The sequence below is a fragment of the Chiloscyllium plagiosum genome, unplaced genomic scaffold (assembly GCF_037043375.1).
Source record: "Chiloscyllium plagiosum isolate Xiang-an unplaced genomic scaffold, Cpla_swu_hap1 HiC_scaffold_14, whole genome shotgun sequence".
NCBI lineage: Eukaryota > Metazoa > Chordata > Chondrichthyes > Orectolobiformes > Hemiscylliidae > Chiloscyllium > Chiloscyllium plagiosum.
In genome coordinates, this window is record NW_028270152.1 from 50,315,202 (window position 1) to 50,334,631 (window position 19,430).

The 19,430-nt window shown below is 41.3% G+C and overlaps 1 protein-coding gene across 3 annotated transcripts in view; it reads right to left on the minus strand.

Annotated features, from left to right (window-relative positions):
* Positions 1-19,430, minus strand: part of tafa4b (TAFA chemokine like family member 4b) — a 337,496-nt gene that overhangs the window by 203,942 nt on the left and 114,124 nt on the right. For all 3 annotated transcript variants that reach the window (XM_087994427.1, XM_043708310.2, XM_043708311.2), the window contains exon 4: positions 5,631-5,783. In XM_087994427.1, the coding sequence (XP_087850553.1) occupies positions 5,631-5,783 (153 nt within the window). The remainder of the gene's footprint in view (positions 1-5,630; positions 5,784-19,430) is intronic.

The following is a 19,430-nucleotide window of genomic DNA, read 5'->3' on the forward strand; positions in this document are numbered from 1 at the left end:
TGTTAGGCTACATCGGACACAAGGTAAAGAGTAGCACTGCCTTAGGCAGGGTGATGTGAAGGACATTTAAGATGTGCAGCTTGTTTCTTAAATGGCAATAGATTTATGAATGCACACATATTTACAATGAGGTGTTGGCATACTTCTTGAGAAGCATTTCTTTCGGTTACCCTCTCGCCATGTACCCAGTGAAGGGCAGTTCCTGACTAACCGCACTTGACCTTGTGTATAGCTGGACTTTAAAAATGGTGTCAATGTCAGGAATCTTTGGAAGACTCAGCAATGGTGAGTATATCTGCCTCTAGCGAGAGGGAAGATAGCATGAGTAGGTGCCATTCAAGGTATGGTGCATAGCTAATGGGGTGAGTTTTGGAAAATATTGTGAGAAATCTTGCCAGGGTTCATGGAGAGAAACTCACCATAAAACTCACCATAAAATTCACCAAACCAGACACTTAGCTAGTTTCTGGTCAAATTCAGAGTCTAAAATTGATTCATACCATGTTTGGAATCAATGTTGAAAAATGGCAGGTGTCAATTCCACAATGTCCATTTAAGGAGATGTATTCAACCTAGGATAACTTAATTAGGAAATTTCCAGAAACTTGAGATAGCTTGTGTTGAAATTTGAAAATGTCACCTGACCTTGACAGCTATCTTATTCACCTTGAGAGTGTATATTTTTCTAAAAAGTCAGTTCCAGAGGATCTCTCAGGAGCACAGTTTGAAATGATAAATAGGACATGCCTTCTCTAAACATAACATATTTATTTTATTTTCTTTAATATAACTTTAATGTTACAAACAATTTTTTTGTACTTTGAGAGACACATTTCAGTGAGCCTTGCCCAATGTTCCGGTCATTATGGTCTAATAACACTTAAACTTATCACTCCGTGCCACTGTATGTCTTGCAAAGATGAAATGTGGCCTTGTAGAGGAAGTCAAATCTAGAGAAAACAGTGTCTGTTCTACGTACTTCCCAGTATCAATTTCTGAATATAACCTCTCAATTATACTTCATACCCTTTCAAAGCATTCCTTCAGATTTAATACACGTTATTTCAGGAATTCTTTCCTTCTATTTTCCGTCCTTTCTATTGATGCCTCTGGCAGGCTGTAAATGTCTGGTGTTATGGAGCAGCTTCAATAATTTAAACAGGGTTAAACACAAATCAAACGAGGGAGCTGGTTCAGACCTATAGAAAACATGCCAACAACTTAACATTGCTGTAAACAGTGTCAGAGTGTGAGGGTGGGGAAGCGACTTACACAGCTGAAAATACATAGCTATTAAAATAGCTTGATTTAATTGGTAGGTCTCAACTAATCAGTTCAACTTCCTCAGGTTCTAGGAATTAGTAAGTCTTCCAGGTCAAAGCTCATAAATGTGGCAACCTTAACTTGGCTGAGTAGACATTCCTTTGATAGCAATCATCAAATTCATTGTTTAAATACCATTAAGTGCAATTAGAAAGAATTTTTTTAGAAAGTAAAATGAATCATAATTCTTCATAATCCTCTGAAAAAGATGTCATGTTGCTTGCATTCTATTTTAAGCCTCAGGGGACTTCTAATCAAAGTGATATAATTTTACTGCCAAAGTTGCAGTACCATATTTCTCATAAGGGGCATGCATTTTCCATACAAGTGACACCAGCAATCAGTCCAACAACTTGCTGTCAATGAAACTAAGGCACAATAATAAACAGGTTGCATTTTAATTTCTACTTTTTTTTTGAATTACAGCATTGCAAATATTGTTTTTTGAGTTCTCAGAGTAAGTTACCCTCTAAGACAATGAAAGCCATTTTAGGCATTAGCACAAAACAGACAATAGAAATTTGGAAGCTAATTACATACTCTTTTTGAAGATTTCTTTTCTTTTAGACGATCCTTTTTACGTATTTTGGCCGCATCCAAATTTCAACTCCTAAATTCATCAAAAATTATGAAAAAGACAAAGGGATATTTTTGTTTGTATTAAGGTCTTCCCATCCCACAATCATTGTATGGTTGAAGCTGTCGTACAGACTGTCCAATTTATTTAATGACCAGAGGGAGGTAAACGATGTCAAATAAAATCTACAAAATGATAAATCTCTAAGACCCCAAAAGCAAATTATGCAAACTCTAATATAGCACAAAAAGTCCAACATTTACAAAATAAAAGATCTATATTTCTTTAGAGCAGTTCAAAGCAAATTTTACTGCCTTCTACCTTCTCTAAGCCCGTATCTGCCTTCAATCCTAACATGCACCCACATTCCCCTAGAAAATGCAAAGGCCTCTATGGCAACCAATCACCAGAGTAAAGAATTCACATATTCACAGAATCTTATCTATTAATATCTCCAGCCTACGTTTACTTTCTAAAGTCCTTCAACTTGTTGTCAAATTATAAGTCCGTGTTCATTTTTCCCCACAATGCCAAATTTTAAACACTTTAATCGTGGTTCCAATGCCTCTGTAGCGTTACTTCAATAGATACCAATTCCTTCATTTGGTTCCAATCCAAATGATCAAGTATGGTAGGAGCTTGACCCTCAAAAATTTCTCCCTGCACTCTTAAAGTCCCCTCCTAATTCTTATTTAGATACTGCCCTTTTGTGAATTCATCTGAAATGACATCAAGTTTCACATTAACGTTGATTGCGTCAGCTCTATCTCGTCATCACCTCACTCAATGCCTTCACCTCCTCAGATTTCTCATTTAGTGCATCATTTTGAAACCAGTATTGTACATGCACAAATTTTTCACAACTCTTCAGCAAGCATCCCCACTCCTGACCTTATGATGGAGGGAAGGTCATTAATAAAAATGTCCAGCCACCTTCATTTGCTTCATCAATGACCTTCTGTCATTATTGGGTCAGATTTCAGGATGTTTGCTGACAATTGCAGAAGGTTCAGCTCCCTTCATGACTCCACAGATATTGGGGAATTCCATATCCAAATGTAGCAAGACATGAACAATCTTCAGGTTTGGGTTGACAAGTGACAAGTAACATTTGCAACATACAAGTGCCAGGCAATGACCATCTCCAACAATAGGATATCTATTATCCTTTCCTAGTCAATGGCATTGCCACCAAATAGATCACCCACTATTAACATCCTTGGGTTATCATTGACTAGAAACTGAATTGGATTAGCCATAACAATACAGTGGCAACAGTCAGTCCGACAGGTCAACAGCAAGCAGTTTGAGGGTGGAAGGTAAGTAATGGAGGGTGCTGTTGCAACGTCTGTCCGGGGGCTAGCCCTGTTTCTTTTTCCCTGCAATGCGACAAAGGAAGAGATTGAGCCTGATGGCAATGGATGCAGTTATACTCATGCACGAATAGGAGGTGTGGTGAGGTGTCCCCAGTTAGTGAGTATACATGCAGAGGGCACAGAAGGTTAGCAGCTTGGAACAATGAGATGGCTGTGAGCCCTTGAATGGATCTTATACATGTGATACTGAGATTTGAAGTCTTTAAGCCTTGGAGAGGATGCTTGTGCAGTGGTAATGTTAGACTGTATGCTAGCCTTTTGGTGTGGAGTAGCAAAGAGTAAATGGTAGTGCTTACCCTTGTGGAAAAGCATCTTGCAGCATTACTGAGAGTCCCTTTGAACATGAGACCTGGCCCTGGAGTGTGCCGCAATTTCAATTCAGGCTGGCTGGCTCTTTTAGCCTGGCCTCCTTTAAAGGTCAATAGAAAAGAGCCTGGCTTTCCACTCCACAACTTTATCTGCCAGTACCTCCCTGACTCAGAAGTGAGCACGGCCAAACAACTGAAAGGGAACATTGAGTGCAAGGGGCCATTCCTAGCTTGCAGCATCTGAGGCAGTATGCAGATTAGTTTTAAATATAGCATCAGAAGTTGGAGCTGGAAGTCTCAGCACTGGTCTCGCATTTCCACCTTGCTTGTCCCTTGATTGCCTGAGAAACATGCCAAACATCTTGTTTGTGTAATTAATGTGGGGAAAGGTGGGAGATCGTGTGAGAAAATTCATCCCAGGCCATGGCCATATGAACTGGACATTCGAAACTCACTCAACAGCGCACTAACCGCAAATGGGAAATGTCAGCCCTATGTCTCTGTTACTAAAACCGAGAGTCCCAAATGCCTTATTAATCACTTTCTTTACCTGCTCAACCTCTACAATTTTCACTCCTATCTCTCTGCTCCTGCACTGCCTTTTTTAAACTGCATATTTTATTTTTGCTTTTTCTGATTTTTATCAAAATGAACACACTTCTTGGAATTATCCTTCATTTCTCCATCTATTTCATTAGTTAATTTCCTCTTGAAGTCTAACATTATCCTCCTCATAGCTCACAATATTTCCAAGTTTCGGGTCATCTACAAATTTTCAAATTGTGCCCTGCATGCTCAAGTCTAGGTCATTAATATACAACAGGAAAAGCAGTGGTCCCAATGTCTGGGGGACTCCACTATTTTCTGAAAAACAACAGTTTAATTCTATTTTTTATTTTCTGCCACTGGGCCATCATTATATCCACGTTGCCCTGCCCCTTTTATTCTTTGGGCTTTGACATGCCCTACATGTTGTACTTTATCAATGTCTTTTGGAAATCCATGGATACCACGTTAACCATATTACCCTCAGCAACTGTCTCTGCCACCTCATTAAAATACTCAGTTAAGTTACTTAAACACAATTTCCTTTTAATAAATCCATACAGGTTTTCTTAATGAATCCATATTCATCTAAGTGACTGTTAATTTTGTCCCTGGATGACCACTCTGAAAGGTCTCTCAGAAATTACAGTTCAATTACTTAATCAGCAAGAGGAGCAACTGAAGCGAGAGAAAGAAAAGGGTGACTACTAAATAAAAGCATTTTGAGAACCGAGTCAACATTTAAAATGGAATAATACATGCTGCTCCTCTATCACTTCTCTCATGTAGTAGGTCTCTTCCAGCGTCCTTCTCCAACAGGCTGCCTACCTATTCCCATTATGTCAGTATATCTTGCCTAGCACATGCACAACTACTTGTGTCGGTCCCATATCTGTGTAAACTTCTTCAATCCTAGTTGTCAACATATTTTATTTGTTCCTCTGAGAATTATTCTCACTGTGCTCTTATTCTCTCCAATCCATCTTTGAATGATAAAATTTATGAATCCTAGATTTGAACGCCAGCACCTCTCCATCATGAATCTGAAAACATCTACCTTAAGCTGTCAACCTTGCTAACTCTGTGCACAGCTTCAAAAGCCTATACAAAAAGTGTTCTTTCTTGACCGTATTTTAAACCACCACTTTGAAATTCTCTATGTACATGAATGTCCAGACAGCGAGCAGCACAGCAGAATAGTTGTTCCACAAAATATGTCGTAAAGGTATGTGCGGTTGTTATACTGCGACATAAGATATTCCTTCCAACTGCTGGTTATTTTTAACTTCTTCAGTCTTGCATCCTTTTCATTTTAATTCATACTGAGAAGCAGCTTTACAATACTTTGGTGAAACTTTTGATGTTTAAAATTGCTCAGAGCTGTATACTGCATACAAAGCCAAGTACTGTAGATGGTTATTTGTTAATATCAGTGTTCTAATAATGTGGGAGAGATTTAGCATAAGGTAAAAGAGTTGGACATTGAAGCAAACTCCTTACCTTCAACACATGAAGGTTGAGCTCGGGTTGTACCAGCTACTTGGCCCGGAAAACAAGAGCATTTCACTGTTTGCGACCGTTCCTCAATTTTGTTCTTATTGCAGCACCGGTGGACAGCAACAACCTCGCATGTGCCCTGTTTGACCTGATGACCTGAAAGAAGAGGAAAGCATAAACAGTATGTTAACTAATTTATAGGAATAGCTCCAAGGGAGACAATTTATAACACCCTGCTACAAACATTGACAGCATTGTGAAATGTCTTAGCAAAGTGATAAGACTAGACAAGACTGAAATGTCAACTCCATTAGTCTTTCGATCCATCTTCAATTTCCCAAAACAAAATACACAATCCACTATTGCTATTCAATGACCTTAGGTACTTAAAATAGAACTGAATAAATGCACTGAGATTGAAAAAAACAAGTTAAACCCAAATAATAATTTGAAAGTGTTAGTTCTACCTGAAGACTTTTGTTAAATATCTTAGGTCAAAGGGGCTATCCATAATAAAAACCTTAATTGGCAAATGGAATATAAATTTCTTGAGTGCAGAAGGTAGAAAATGTATAGGTAAATTGTTTTACATACAATTTTCTCTTTTCTCTATTTGGCTATTGTCCTACCCTTTGTTACCGAGTATACTTCAATGGAAAAGAAATGAGGAGGAAGAAAGCAAGCGACTGGTTCCAGGGGTGTGGCCATGAGCACTAAGAGAGTGGCCGAGGTAACTACTCCTATTTGTATTGTTGGCAACATGAAGCATCACAAAAATAAGCTATGCCATTCTGTGATACAATTGGCTAAAATTCCAGTGAGGCTCTGGGGCTGAAAATGTTTTCCAAAAATCCAAGGAACTAATTTAATGAATTGTTATTTTTAATTTATAAGTGAGTATTGCACAAAAAGAGAGAAAAACCTCGAAGGAACGCAAACAGACGTACATCCCCATTCAAACTGAACTGTCAGCGCGGTAAAAATACTCTTTAATCCAAATGAATATTTATGAAATCCCAGCGAGGAAAGTTCTCTCTTCACAGTGACTTCCCCAGACTGACTAATTCTCAAATGTGTCAAACTCATGCCCAAAGCCTCAAATGCTTGAATAATTATTCTAAATTTAAGCTGCAGCATCTATAACGGCACAACATCTATAATTACATGGATGCTTTAAAAATAAAAAGTCATTTTTTTTATGATGCTTTTCACAGAAGCTTCTGTCTGAAAGCTCAACCCCTGCTTCACCTACTGTATGTTTGATTCAGCACAAGACATCACTAAGGATGAAAAGAATAATGGAAGATTCAAAATAAATAAAGGCAATACAATTGACCAATGGCAAGATACATTTTAAAAGCCTGATGATCTCAAAAGGTGAGAAACATATAAAGTGGTTCAGAGCACAAGATCTTGTCCTCCTTTGGTAATATATCAATATTTGGATTTGCTGAAAAGGCAAGGTCAAACATTATTTTTAAAATGTAGCAACTGCCTCTTCTTTCAAAAGAACAACTTTTCTGCATCCAGAGATCAAAGCTGAACCTAAATGGAACACAGTAGAAAAGGGCTAGGGAATACTTTTAAAATCTACCCAAAATATCATCTAGTTTGCTTTACTTTGTGTAACTAATTAACAATATGATTCTTATTTTCACTATGCTGTTTAATTCCCAATGATATTTCAATGTGCATTCATACCAGGATATTGTAAAATATCATTAATCCTGTGGTGTAATCTAAATAGATGTAGCCTATAAAATCAGAAATTTCCTCAGTCCTGATTAAAGGTCATTAACCTGAATCATCGAGCAGAAATTAATGGTCATAGCAGGAGAGTCCTTTTGGGTAGAAACAGCATTTTTGGGAGGCTTTATGAATTTGGTCTGACTTGAGTATTTATCTTGCTGCTGCTGAGGTTCTCAGTCCCTGTGCGGGTGGTTTACCAGAGAAAGCTTAGCAAAGTACGGATGGCCTGCCTCCCATGATCAGCTCACCATTCTGAGGGCTCAAGCTCTCTCATATCAGCAGCACCACCATGACGGTTTGCACTGTCAGCAGTGTGGCCATGAACACCAGGAAAAAGGTGAGCTGGGTGGATTTCCCTGAACCAGACAGAGAGGACTTGATGAGGATGGGAAGATGCAAGTCAACATGATCGACAAAGAAGCTCTTTCTGTTCCCTGCACTCCACCTGGTGGTTGTTGGTGTCCAGCAAGGAGAGATCACTCTCCATCAGGTGCCCAGGCCCACCTGCAGGGATCCCAAATGCTAGGCCCACATGTCAAAGCCCCTGACCAGCCACAGGTTAAATACCAACAGTAAGGGTTTGAGGCCCTTAAGTGACCAGTTTAGGTGCTTCCATTGATTTCTAGGCAGGGAAGCCATCCTTGAACCTTCCCACACTCAAGTTAATAAAAGGGAAGCAAAAATCAGAATATAAAAGACTGAAGAGTTGAGGAGATCACAGCAATATATCAGAATCAGTGAGTGGGGTGGCACGGTGGCTCAGTGGTTAGCACTGCTGCCTCACAGCACCAGGGACCAGGGTTCAATTCCAGCCTCAGGCGACTGTGTAGAGCTTGCACATTCTCCCATGTCTGTGTGGGTTTCCTCCGGGTGTTCCAGTTTCCTCCCTCAGTCCAAAGATGTGCAAGTTAAGTGAATTGGCCATGCTAAATTGCCCATAGAGTTAGGTGCATTAGTCAGGAGGAAATATGGGGAATGGGTCGGGGTGGGTTACTCTTCGGAGGGTTGGTGTCGACTATTTGGGCTGAAGGGCCTGTTTCCATGCTGTAGGGAATCTAATCTAATCTAACCAAAAGATCACAGGAAGAGAAATTGTGTGGATAGCTCACAGGGGAAGTGATCAAAGTGATAGATCACTAGTTGAGAGATCACAAGGGAGCAATTGCAGTGGTAGATCATAGAAAGAGTGATCACAGAGAGTTTGTGGGGGAGGAGTTGATTAGGGGAGAGATGTTTTTAGATCGATCATTCAGGGGAGAGATGCAAGGTAGAATCACTGGGGGATACATTGTGGGAGATAAAATTTCGAGGGAAGATTGTGGAAAATCACTTGGTGGGGAAGTTGGCCAAACACTACAAATTGATGGAGAGATCTCAGCACAAGGTTTACTCCCCAGGCACTATGGGGAGACACCATGTCCTTCCTGACAGTGTTGAATGAGCATTTACCTGCTGGACTTGGCAGCTCTCACCTCTGTTCAGCTGCTGGGTTTCTCAAGCCCTGGAAAAGGTGGCACTCAGGCCTTAAATCAAACCCTGAGAACGAGTGCCTCAGTTAAATATTGTAATCTCCGGTCACTTCTGCTGTAATATCCCCAATTTTTGGATATATGGTGCAAATTGACTGCTTAAATGACTTCAATAAATCTTTTCAAATCCATTGTCTTTTTAAAATAAGTGTCCCCCTTTTAAAATTTGAGACCTAATTTAAAACAAATTATTGACCCAAAAGTTGCTACAGCAGGTCAACAAATGGAAGTCACTGCCTTTGCTTTTTCATCTCAGAAATAACTTAAATTTATATAGCCAGCCTAGCATACACAAACCAACCCAAGGTGCTTCCAGGGTTTGACATCCTGACGATGTAGTGAGTGGAATGAGATCAGCCAAGTGAACATCATAGAATATGAGTTCCCTTGTTGGGGTGTAAACCTGGTCCAATCAGGGAGCCCTGGCTGATATAAACAGGAGTATCAGGGGTTCTGTTCACTCTGAGAGCTGGCTCTGAGCTAGCTGGGTCAGTGTCATCTATTATGTCCATGTAAATAAAGGGTGACTTGCTGACGGGATCTCGGCTTTTGTGGAGTTATTTCAATCACATGAGGAAATAATGGTCCAAATCTTTCTGGTAATGGAATTGCTGAGGTATAAGTAGCTGAGTGTATTTAAACACATCTTCACATCTTACTTGTAGGGTATCATGAGAATTTGTTCACCCGTTTAAGGGTGAATCTATCACCTGGGTAAGTAGGAAGGCCTGTGTGGCAAGACACAATTCCAGTCCTTCAACTTTAATGTCATCCGTTGAGGTCTGCCTTTAGCACAATGGAATCGCATGGCCAGTACTCTTAGCCACCTCACCCCGTCCCTGCAACCATCTCCCTCACCAAGTTCTGCTCAACCCTCCCCTTCCTGAGCACCCTCTGGTTCTGCTCTCTCCACCACCCCATCTCACCTCATTCCTGCATTGCTCCTTTTTCTGCCAGCTCTGCCCACACAGTCCCCTCCCTGGTGCCACTGGTCCTGTTTACCCAGGGTTGTGGTAGGGACTCAAGCATGGGAGGTAGGAGGTGACGGCATTCCCTTTAAACTTCTTCCTGTTTGCATGGATCTCTGAGGTCCATGCATAGTAGTGACTTCCAGAACCAGAAGCGAATGTTGTGAACAGCAAGCCAATGCATAGAATGTTGGAGCATGCAGCTTAGAGAGAATGTTGGATCAATAGTGAACAAAGACGGTGGGGTGGTGGTGATGTGCTTGTGCGGTGAACTTGTGCCACAGGACTAGTGTTTTTAAGGTCAACCTGTGGTGCAAATAATGGAAGGGACAAGGGCCGAGGGAGGATATCAGTGAATGAGAGAGGGTGCTTGTTTTGGGGGAGATGGTGGCAAAGTGACAATGTCTAGTATTCCAGAAGTCCAGGCTGTTACTGTGGAGGGATGGGTTCAAATCCCAACATAAGGCTACTGGAGCTCAAATTCAATTAATACATGTGCAATATAATGCTAGTCTCAGTAATGGCAGCCATAAGAATTATCTTTGTTGTTTAAACACCCTCCTGATACCTTTAGAGAAACACTACTGCCATCCTTCCCTAGTCATACAGATGACATCAGGCAAGCATCCCCCGAGATGACCTAGCAAACACACTCAGTTCAAAGGTGATTTAGGATCATAGGTTCCCAACAGTGCAGAAGCAGGTCATTTGGCCTATCAAGTCCAGACCAACCCTCTAAAGAGTATCCCACCCAGACCCAAACCCCTCCCCTATAACCCTGCATTTCCTATAACCAATGCACCTGGCCAGCACATCCCTAAACACCACGGGCAATTTAGCATGGCCAATCGACCTACCCTGCACATCTTTGGACAGAAACCAGAGCAAACACACACAGACACTGGAAGAATATGCAGACTCCACACAGACAGTCGCCCAAGGGTGAATTCGAACCCAGATCCTGGTGCTGCAAGGCAGCACTGGGCCACTGTGCCTCCCTGCAGATGGGCAACTAATATCAGCAATACCTGAACTATAAAGGGTTCAGAAAGGGTTTACAGGGATGTTGCCAGGGTTGGAAGGTTTGAGCTATAGAAAGGAGCTGAAGACGCTGGGTCTGATTACCCTGGAGCATCGGAGGCTGAGGGGTGACCTAATAGAAATTTATAAAATCATGAGGGACCTGGATAAGGTAAGTAGACAAGGTCTTTTTCCTGGGTTGGTGGAGTCCAGAACTAGAGGGCATAGGTAGAGAATGAGAGGGGAAACATGTGAAAGAGACCTAAGGGGCAACGTTTTCATGCAAAGGGTGGTGCGTGTATGGAATGGGTTGCCAGAGAAAGTGGTGGAGACTGGTACAATCACAACATTTATAAGGCATCTTGATAGGTATATGAATAGGAAGGGTTTAGAGTGATATGGGGCAAGTGCTGGCAAATGGGACTAGATTGGGTTGGGATATCTGGTCGGTATGGACGAGTTGGACCAAAGCGTCTGTTTCCGCGCTGTGCATCTCTATGACTCTATGACTCTAATAAGCAAAAAAAAATTAAACAAGTTCAGAATCTGATTGGGGCTACATGGTTTGGTTTTTAATTTTCAGCTGTTTTTCATAGTAGGTGTAGTTTAATTAACTCGCAGGTAAAGGAACATTGGATTCATCTGAAGATGCAGATAATGCTATCTTTTACTTTGTAGACGTTGCACATCATTCCAAGCTATTTGAACAAGCTGTCAGCACTTGCTTCAGTCAGTGTCTACTCTTGAAATCTCTACAATTGTCTTTCATCTCCTTTCACGTTCACTCTTACTCAACATTTCTTCTCAGGAGAAAGTGTTATGAGACAATGAAAAGAAAGTGGTTAGGTTCAGTTAATCTCAGAAAAAAGGCACAGGTTTGCTAAATCAAAATGCTGGGTTCCTAACATTTCCTGACCTTACATAAATTTTCTTCTGTCGGAGAAAGGAGAAAAGCAGAAGAAGCTGAAAGTTTCATTACTGGCCTCTCTGTGACCCAATCTCATAGCTAGCTGCTCCTAGAAAGGGGAGCTGTAAATTATTGAATAAATTCTGTTCCCTCTAGGATCAGTTACTTCTTACTGTGAGGCCTTTTATTAGTCAATCGGTAAAATTCATGCAAGCTCTCAGCAGCTAAGGGAATCACTGGACATGACAGCGGTGAGGAAAAAAATCCTGCAGTGACCAGGAATAGCCCACAACATTCCCTGTTCCTCAAGGGAGCAGTCCTGGCAGCTGAAACTGGCATTTTCTCTAGCTGTCCCATTTTGTCCAACTTCCTTACTACTAACTGTTTGACTTCCTCTCTTTTCTTCTTTCTGTTATATTTTCTATTAATCTGGAGATTAATTAAAGCCAGGAAATGTACAAACAAAAAATAGTGGAGGCCAGAGGCTAGGTGCTGGCACAGACTGAGGTGAAAGGAGTGTAAATCAAGTACATGTTTTCCCTTTTGTTCTTATGCTGGATTCTTATTTATAATGTTTTCTTTCAATTCAGTACATTTTGTACCAAATACTTAAGTATCAATATCTAGGTATCTTGTACCTAAGAAGGCACCATAGCAGCGGCATTGCAAACTTTTCACTGCACATATTTGAGTGCACATGACAATAAAGATGATTCAATTCAGTTCAATAATGGAACGGATCTTCCAGTTTCTTGGAATTCGCAGACTAGACGCTCAACCAGAGATGTGCATTGAATCCTCAGCATGTCCTGACGTACTGATTTCATGAGAATCACCCAGGATGTTTAAACTTGCAATGGGCAATTCCTCTGCTGCCAGAGACCCTCCACAAAAGTGTTGAATTCTAGTCAAAGACTATATTTAGTTCTGACTTGCTTATCCTGGATAATTATACATGAAATGTTACAGGAAAGGGTCCCAGTCTAATTCCTGGGTAGCAGTATAACCAATTTCCACATCTCTCGCCAACTCTGCGCTTGACCCCACAAGACCTCAAGCAATTCTCCTAAACTCCCACTCACTCCTCATATGACCTGAATTTCCCCATCACTCAACTAGCCCTTGACTCCCAAATAGAAACTCACCCTCAAGTTCTGCTCAATCCATTAACTTTTCACCAGCTCTCTGACTCCACTCCCAACTCCTGATATCTCCCTGACTCTTACCCTTATAAAATTCCATCTCAACCTTGCCAAGCCTCCAACCTCCCTGACCAACCTGACCAAAGGCCCAAATCCAATGTAACTATCCAATTCACCCACCTACTACCTTACCTGCCATCCATCCCCTTACCTCACTGCCCCCATCCAAATGCTGCACATATTGCCATCACCCACACTCATTTACTAACATACTGAAATGCAGTTCAAATGTCACAAAACTCTTCAGTATATTAGTGAATGAACTTACTAGAATACAGCACCTCATGCCACAAATAGGGACATATCTTGCTTTCCTGCAGAAAATCAGCATTAATAAAAAGGACTTCAGTTTCATTTAGCTTCATGAGGACTCTCCACATTTCTGAAGAGGCCAGAACAGAATTTCTTAAGATGATTGCCACTTTTAGAAGATTTGAATAAATTACCCAATATTGATTCACAGCTTCCTAAGAACTTGCAGTAATCAGGGAATGGTTTTAATAGTTTAACATGACATCAATACACTTCTGGTTTTACCATATTCCAAATCAAATCTGTATTTATACATAACAGAAATTGCTGGCAAAGCGCTACAGTTCTGGCAACATCTGTGGGAGGAAAGTAGAGTTAATATTTCAAGTCCAGTGACTCTTCATCAGAACTGTGTTTATGCAACACAGATATGATATTGAAAAATCTGATTTGTCAGATTTTTCATTGTAAGCCATTCTTGGAGGCACAGCACTGAGTTGCAGTATAAATATGATTAAAAGTCCTGATTTGTGTCCACTACAGTTTACTAGAAATAGCCAAAAGTTCGCTGTGTTCCCTTTGTTACTGACATGCCTGATCATAGTCATTCATTTTCTTTAAATATTCTTCATATAAAAGCAGTTTGTGTGATGTTCCACCAATAAATGCAAACCTCAAAATTAAAACAAACTGCTGACTTGATGAATCGTTATTCACAAGAATTAATGAATCATATCTGCATCAAATATTCCATTTTATTATAACTTGCTAAGTGCCAGATTCTCCTAAATATAGGGCAAAATACAGGAATGAAGAAGGTCATATTCTGCTGACAAAATGCCTGGGTGGTTTAATTGTTAAAGATGGATCCAGATTATTTTATGGAGAAGAAGGTGCAAGCTATTGACCAGAACTTCTGTAAAGACAGAAATGCTCTGTGCTCTACAGTCTATTCCCCAGGACGCACACCGACACAAATATCGACTGCGCCTGGAGGATCATCAACTCGGTGAAAGATGCTCTGTGGTCTGCCCAAAACATGTTGGTCTTCCAGAACGAGATGTTGACTTCAACCAAGAGTTGCAGACTGGCACATTCCAAGGTCCAGGACTACATAATGAGGAATGTGCTAAAGCTTCAGGGGGCTGCCATTGGGGCACAGTGGGAGACCACTGTCTGAAGTTTTCCTGCTGAAGTTAAATGGGGGTCCATTCGGTTATTGGACACTCCTGGTGCCTCAAATGCATGTAAATATAGTATTGTACAAGTAAGAGATGCCTTTGATTTGTTTGTTGAATACAGTCAAACTTCAATGTTTACTTGCTTTCTTCATATGCTATTGTACAGGACCAAACTGTGCTTGTGACTATAGTCTTTATATATATATATATATAAAAATTTTAATGAATAAAGCATATTTTTGAAATAAAAAAATCTCTATGCCTTAACCAAAATGGTACTACAGCCTTAATTCTGGAAGTCAAACCCTCAAACCTGATAACTGCCAATTTTGATATGGGTTGGGATATACTTTGAGTATCTGTGGGTCATGGGGATAGCTCTCATGTAAAAAAGCAACTTCCAATTAACTGAAGCAATTTTCACTGCTGGGATTTCCAAACCACAATTCGTGAACATTTAGCAAAAAAGGCTGAGCCCAGTAGAATTGTTTGGAGACATAACAAATCTTTACGGTGAAAACAAAGTGCCCCTTTGAGATTGTTACGAGTTAAAAATTAATGTGCATAAAAGATGAACAGGCTCACTGGAAAAATGAAGTCTTTTAAATCCCCAAGCCTTTTAAATTTTGGGAAAATAACCTGCAGTTAAAAAGATCAGTGCTCGCTGGTTCACTGCTTATGATTATCACAGTGGGGGCCTATAAATTCAGTTTGATTAACAGCTCCTAGTGTTTAGGAGGTTAGCCGGAACAAAACTTGTATTTTTTGGTGAAGTGTCAGCATCATTGACATCACAGGTGATTTCTCTCCATGAAATAAGCAGAATCTCTTACCACATCTGACCAAATCACCTCACCAGCAACCTATCCTGCCCCTCTTGTCCAATTCTAGCCTCATTCTCTCACTTGCTGTTGCTGAAACAACTCACCACTCAGCAGATGTCTGATGAAAGACCAGCATCCCTGGTGCAAATGCTGTCTTTAAGAGTACAAGCTTTGTAACCTAGGGTTGACCCTCAGTGGAAATGTAATCCATTCCCAGATCCAAGATGGCGGCAGAGTTGAGCTCCTGACCGGAACTCGTCTGCTCCAACCACTTGTCTTTCTTCTTTTCTCGCTTGTTTTTCCTTTCTTTCGTTGAGTTCTTGAGTTTTGTTTTCTTCCTATACTCACCTTCCTGGGACTCTGCAATGAGGCGGTTAATGTGGCAATGAAGCATGGCAGCAGCTGGGGCCCAACGTGAGTCTGGATGGCAGGCTTGGCAAGGTTGTGGCTGGCAGTGAAGGAGAGCAGCGGCAGCTGTCAGCGATGAGGCAGCAGTGGGAAAAGATGGCAGCAGCGGCGGTCAGTCAGCGGTGAAGCAGAGGTCGGGGTCAAAGCCTGGCGTGCCCAATGGAGGTCAGCAACATTGGTTGACAGTGAAGGTGGCTGGCGAACACAGGCGGGTTTTAGCCCAGTACAGGTGAAAGCGTCCCCAGTATGGGCCTGCGGCTTAAGAAAGGGCTGTAATGTTTGACCTGTTAAAGCATCATTTGTTTATTCTTCCACTGTTACACTCAGAAGACTGCAATGCTGAACTATTTAACTCTTCTTCATTTCTCTATTTCTAAGATTTAGTACCTAGGTACTTTGTACCAAAGATGGTGTCGAGTGTAGTAACGTTGCACATTTTTCACTGTACTCTGTACCCTGTACCTGAGTACTGATGACAATAAAACCTAAATTTAAACCTTAAAAAAAGACTACAGTGCACAGCAGCCACAAAACCACGTTGTTCACAGCACGCAGCTGGCGTGGATAACATTTGCTTGCATACACAAAACTATTCTCTCACCCCAGTTGAGGTTTAACAACCTCGCTACATCTGTCCTTACCTCCATTCTGCTTAAACACCCTCTCTAAGTTACTGCTCCTCTGTCATCAATGCCCACAAAAGACCCACATCTTGTCATTGTCAAGGAGGGGAATATCTTATACAGGCAAGCAATTGGACAAAGCCAAACATGAGCTTTCACTTACAGCCAGCAAAAGGGATACATAAAAAACAATACAGTCTGCAGTTCGCCCCACAATGTAAATAAAATGCTGGTATCATGACCAATGACTATTGCACATGGCTCTCATCTACTGGAACTGGCCATCAGTTCGGTCTGTCTGCCTTACAGTATGCAATGTAGCTGAGCTCTGTTATACCCAAGGAGATCTTCCTCCTTTTCATTGTCCCTATCCTTCTCCTTGGAAGACTGCTCCCATTTTCCCACATTGCCTCAATGCCTGCTCCGGTTGTGTAGAGTACAGCGCATCAGGATGATTTCAGCGCATTCTATCCAGCCAATACTGGAGGGCTTCCTAAGACCAATCCAAGCAGTGGAACCACATCTTCAGCAGCCCCGTACTCTGCTTCACCATGACACTGGTCAAAGCATGTGCAGCATTTTACCTGAACTCCACATCAATCAGGGAGTTGCCCTATGGTGTCCTGAACCATGACCACAATGGGTAACTCTTGTCCCCAATAACCAGCCTTATAAGGCATCTGGACTCTCAAACACACCAGGGACATAGGAGTGCTCTAGGATGTAGGAGTCATGCCAACTGCCGGGTAGCAATTACACACCTCCAGGCGGTGGTAACAGTGATCACAGTGGACATTAATGGAATGCATTTCCTTCCTGTTAATGAATTCTGCAGTGTTATGGTACAGCCCTTTCAGTGCCATGTGGGTGCAGTTGATGGCTCCCTACATGTGTGGGAAGTCAGCTATGTTCCCAGCTGCAACACTGACCTCTTCATTAAGGAACAATATGAACTGGTGTGATTTTGATATATTTGTGGCTACATGACTGAAATATCCCACACAGTCCTCCCTCACTCCCTAGAAGGAGCCAGTTTCTTAGAAGTTCAAAGTGACTGTCACCTAATAGCCATCAGAAGAGAATATCCACCCACCTGCAGCTCTTGTGTCCCACTGCAGCATCTAGCATAGCTCCATCAATCACCCACACGGTGTGCTTGAACATGTGGAGTCTCCACTGACACTGTATCCAAGGAAATGGAGTTGGGGTGAAGAACTTTGGTCCTCCTGCAGAGCCTGCATCCTGAGGGACACTGCAGCTGTGACCTGTCCATGAGGTGGGTGCTTTCTGGCCTGTGCAGAATGTTGCTGCTGATCCAGGGCTTGCTGTCAGCCCTGGTCCTCCTGTATTCACCTTTACCTTCTTAAGGAAGGCAGCCACAGTGTCCAATCTCCCACCAGCAGCTGGGTGCATGGCTTTTGCTGGCAATGACCTATGTTGGGAACTTAAGGAGCAGCACAGACGCTTCACTCTGAGAACAGTCAGCCCACCCTGCATGGGAGGGCTCCACATACTCCTCCAGACATGCAGCACCCCAACAACAGAGGCCATGTCACCATCATTCATTCAACTTCTGCAGAGAATTATAACACAATGGAGAAGGCTTTAACGTAGAAAATGGGCAAATACATTACATAGCACTCAAAGGATTGAATTCAGTGTTTTGAAATTTAATGCTGGAAATACTATAATAATAGCAGATTACTGCAAAGCTTAGTGTCCTTATTCACTGATTTGGGTAGGTCAGAAATCTCTCAACTTCTGTCTTCATCTCTACCCAAGTCCACAGATTCTCCTGTACATTCACCTGGAGGCAGAGAGAATATTTCCGTTCAAGGAGGTAATCTAGACATTTTTACAAAATGGGTCACCCATCTGAGTCAGAGAGGAGGAGAAATTTCTTCTCTCAGAGGTTTGTTGGAATTCTCTTCTCCAGATAATTGCATAGTTCAGGTAATTAAACATTTCAAGACTGAATAAATCAGATTTTAATCCATCAGGCAGTCAAGAATTATGGTGGGGCGGGGGGCAGACAAGAAAGTGGAGTTAAGGGCAGAATCAGATCAGCTTGAATCTTATTGAATGGCAAATCAAGTTCAATGGGTGATATGACCTCACTCCCATTCCTACATTTTATGTTTTCTTTTAATGTAGGGTTATATTATGGATTCTATAATTGGCTTTGGATTAGAGATGGCATTATCATTCCTGGGGAATCACTCTCCTAATCGCCATCTATTAATTCCTGCTAAGACGGCATATCTGCAGCTGGCTGGTAGGATTGAATTAAGTGTGATTTTTATCCTCCTGAAGTAAAACAGCTGCTGACATCAACAGCCGAATGTGAGGAATAGCTTCTGGTATGCAATCACAGAACTGGCAGTGGTTTCAGCGCATGAGCAGAGGGGAGAAAACAGGCACAAAAAAAACCTGATGGAGCAAGACCAGGCTTTTCTATGTTGTGAGTGATTTTATAAGTACGTATTTTTATATTTTCCAGATTAATGATCTACAAATCATCCTGACCAAATGCTACTCTTGTTATTTAATTTATAATTTCCATACCACTCTATAAGCATATCCTCCAAAAATCAGATACATATGACTAACCGCACAAGAACTTTGAAAAGGCAATACATATTTTATGAGCATGACACAATTTCACAGGAAATTAGAATACAGACCACTGTCACTTCAACATTTATATTCTGACCACACTCTAAGGAGTGGAAAGATATGTATGTATAATGCAAGAGGAGGCCTCTCATTCTGCGGTCAACATCCTTTCAAGGGGTAGACATGTGAAATAGGATTTTTCAAAGAAAAATAATGTCATCAAGTAAATCTACTTCACTGTGATTTCATTATGCAAGGCTTTGATTTTGAGAAGGACAACCTCTCTTTACATCACATGATCCATCAACTACAAGCTATGTGTGTGCCTTGTGAGTGCCTGATAAATATTAAATGAAGAATAGCGTAGTTGCTATTCCTCAGTCCCAGAAATAGCACTGCACTGATTTCTGTTGTGTGTTTACTGCAGATGGTCTCTTTCAGGCAATTGTGGGGGATACAGAAGTCAATGTATCACAGTAAGACAGAAGAAACATTAAAGCAAGAGTAAATCCAGTATTTTAATC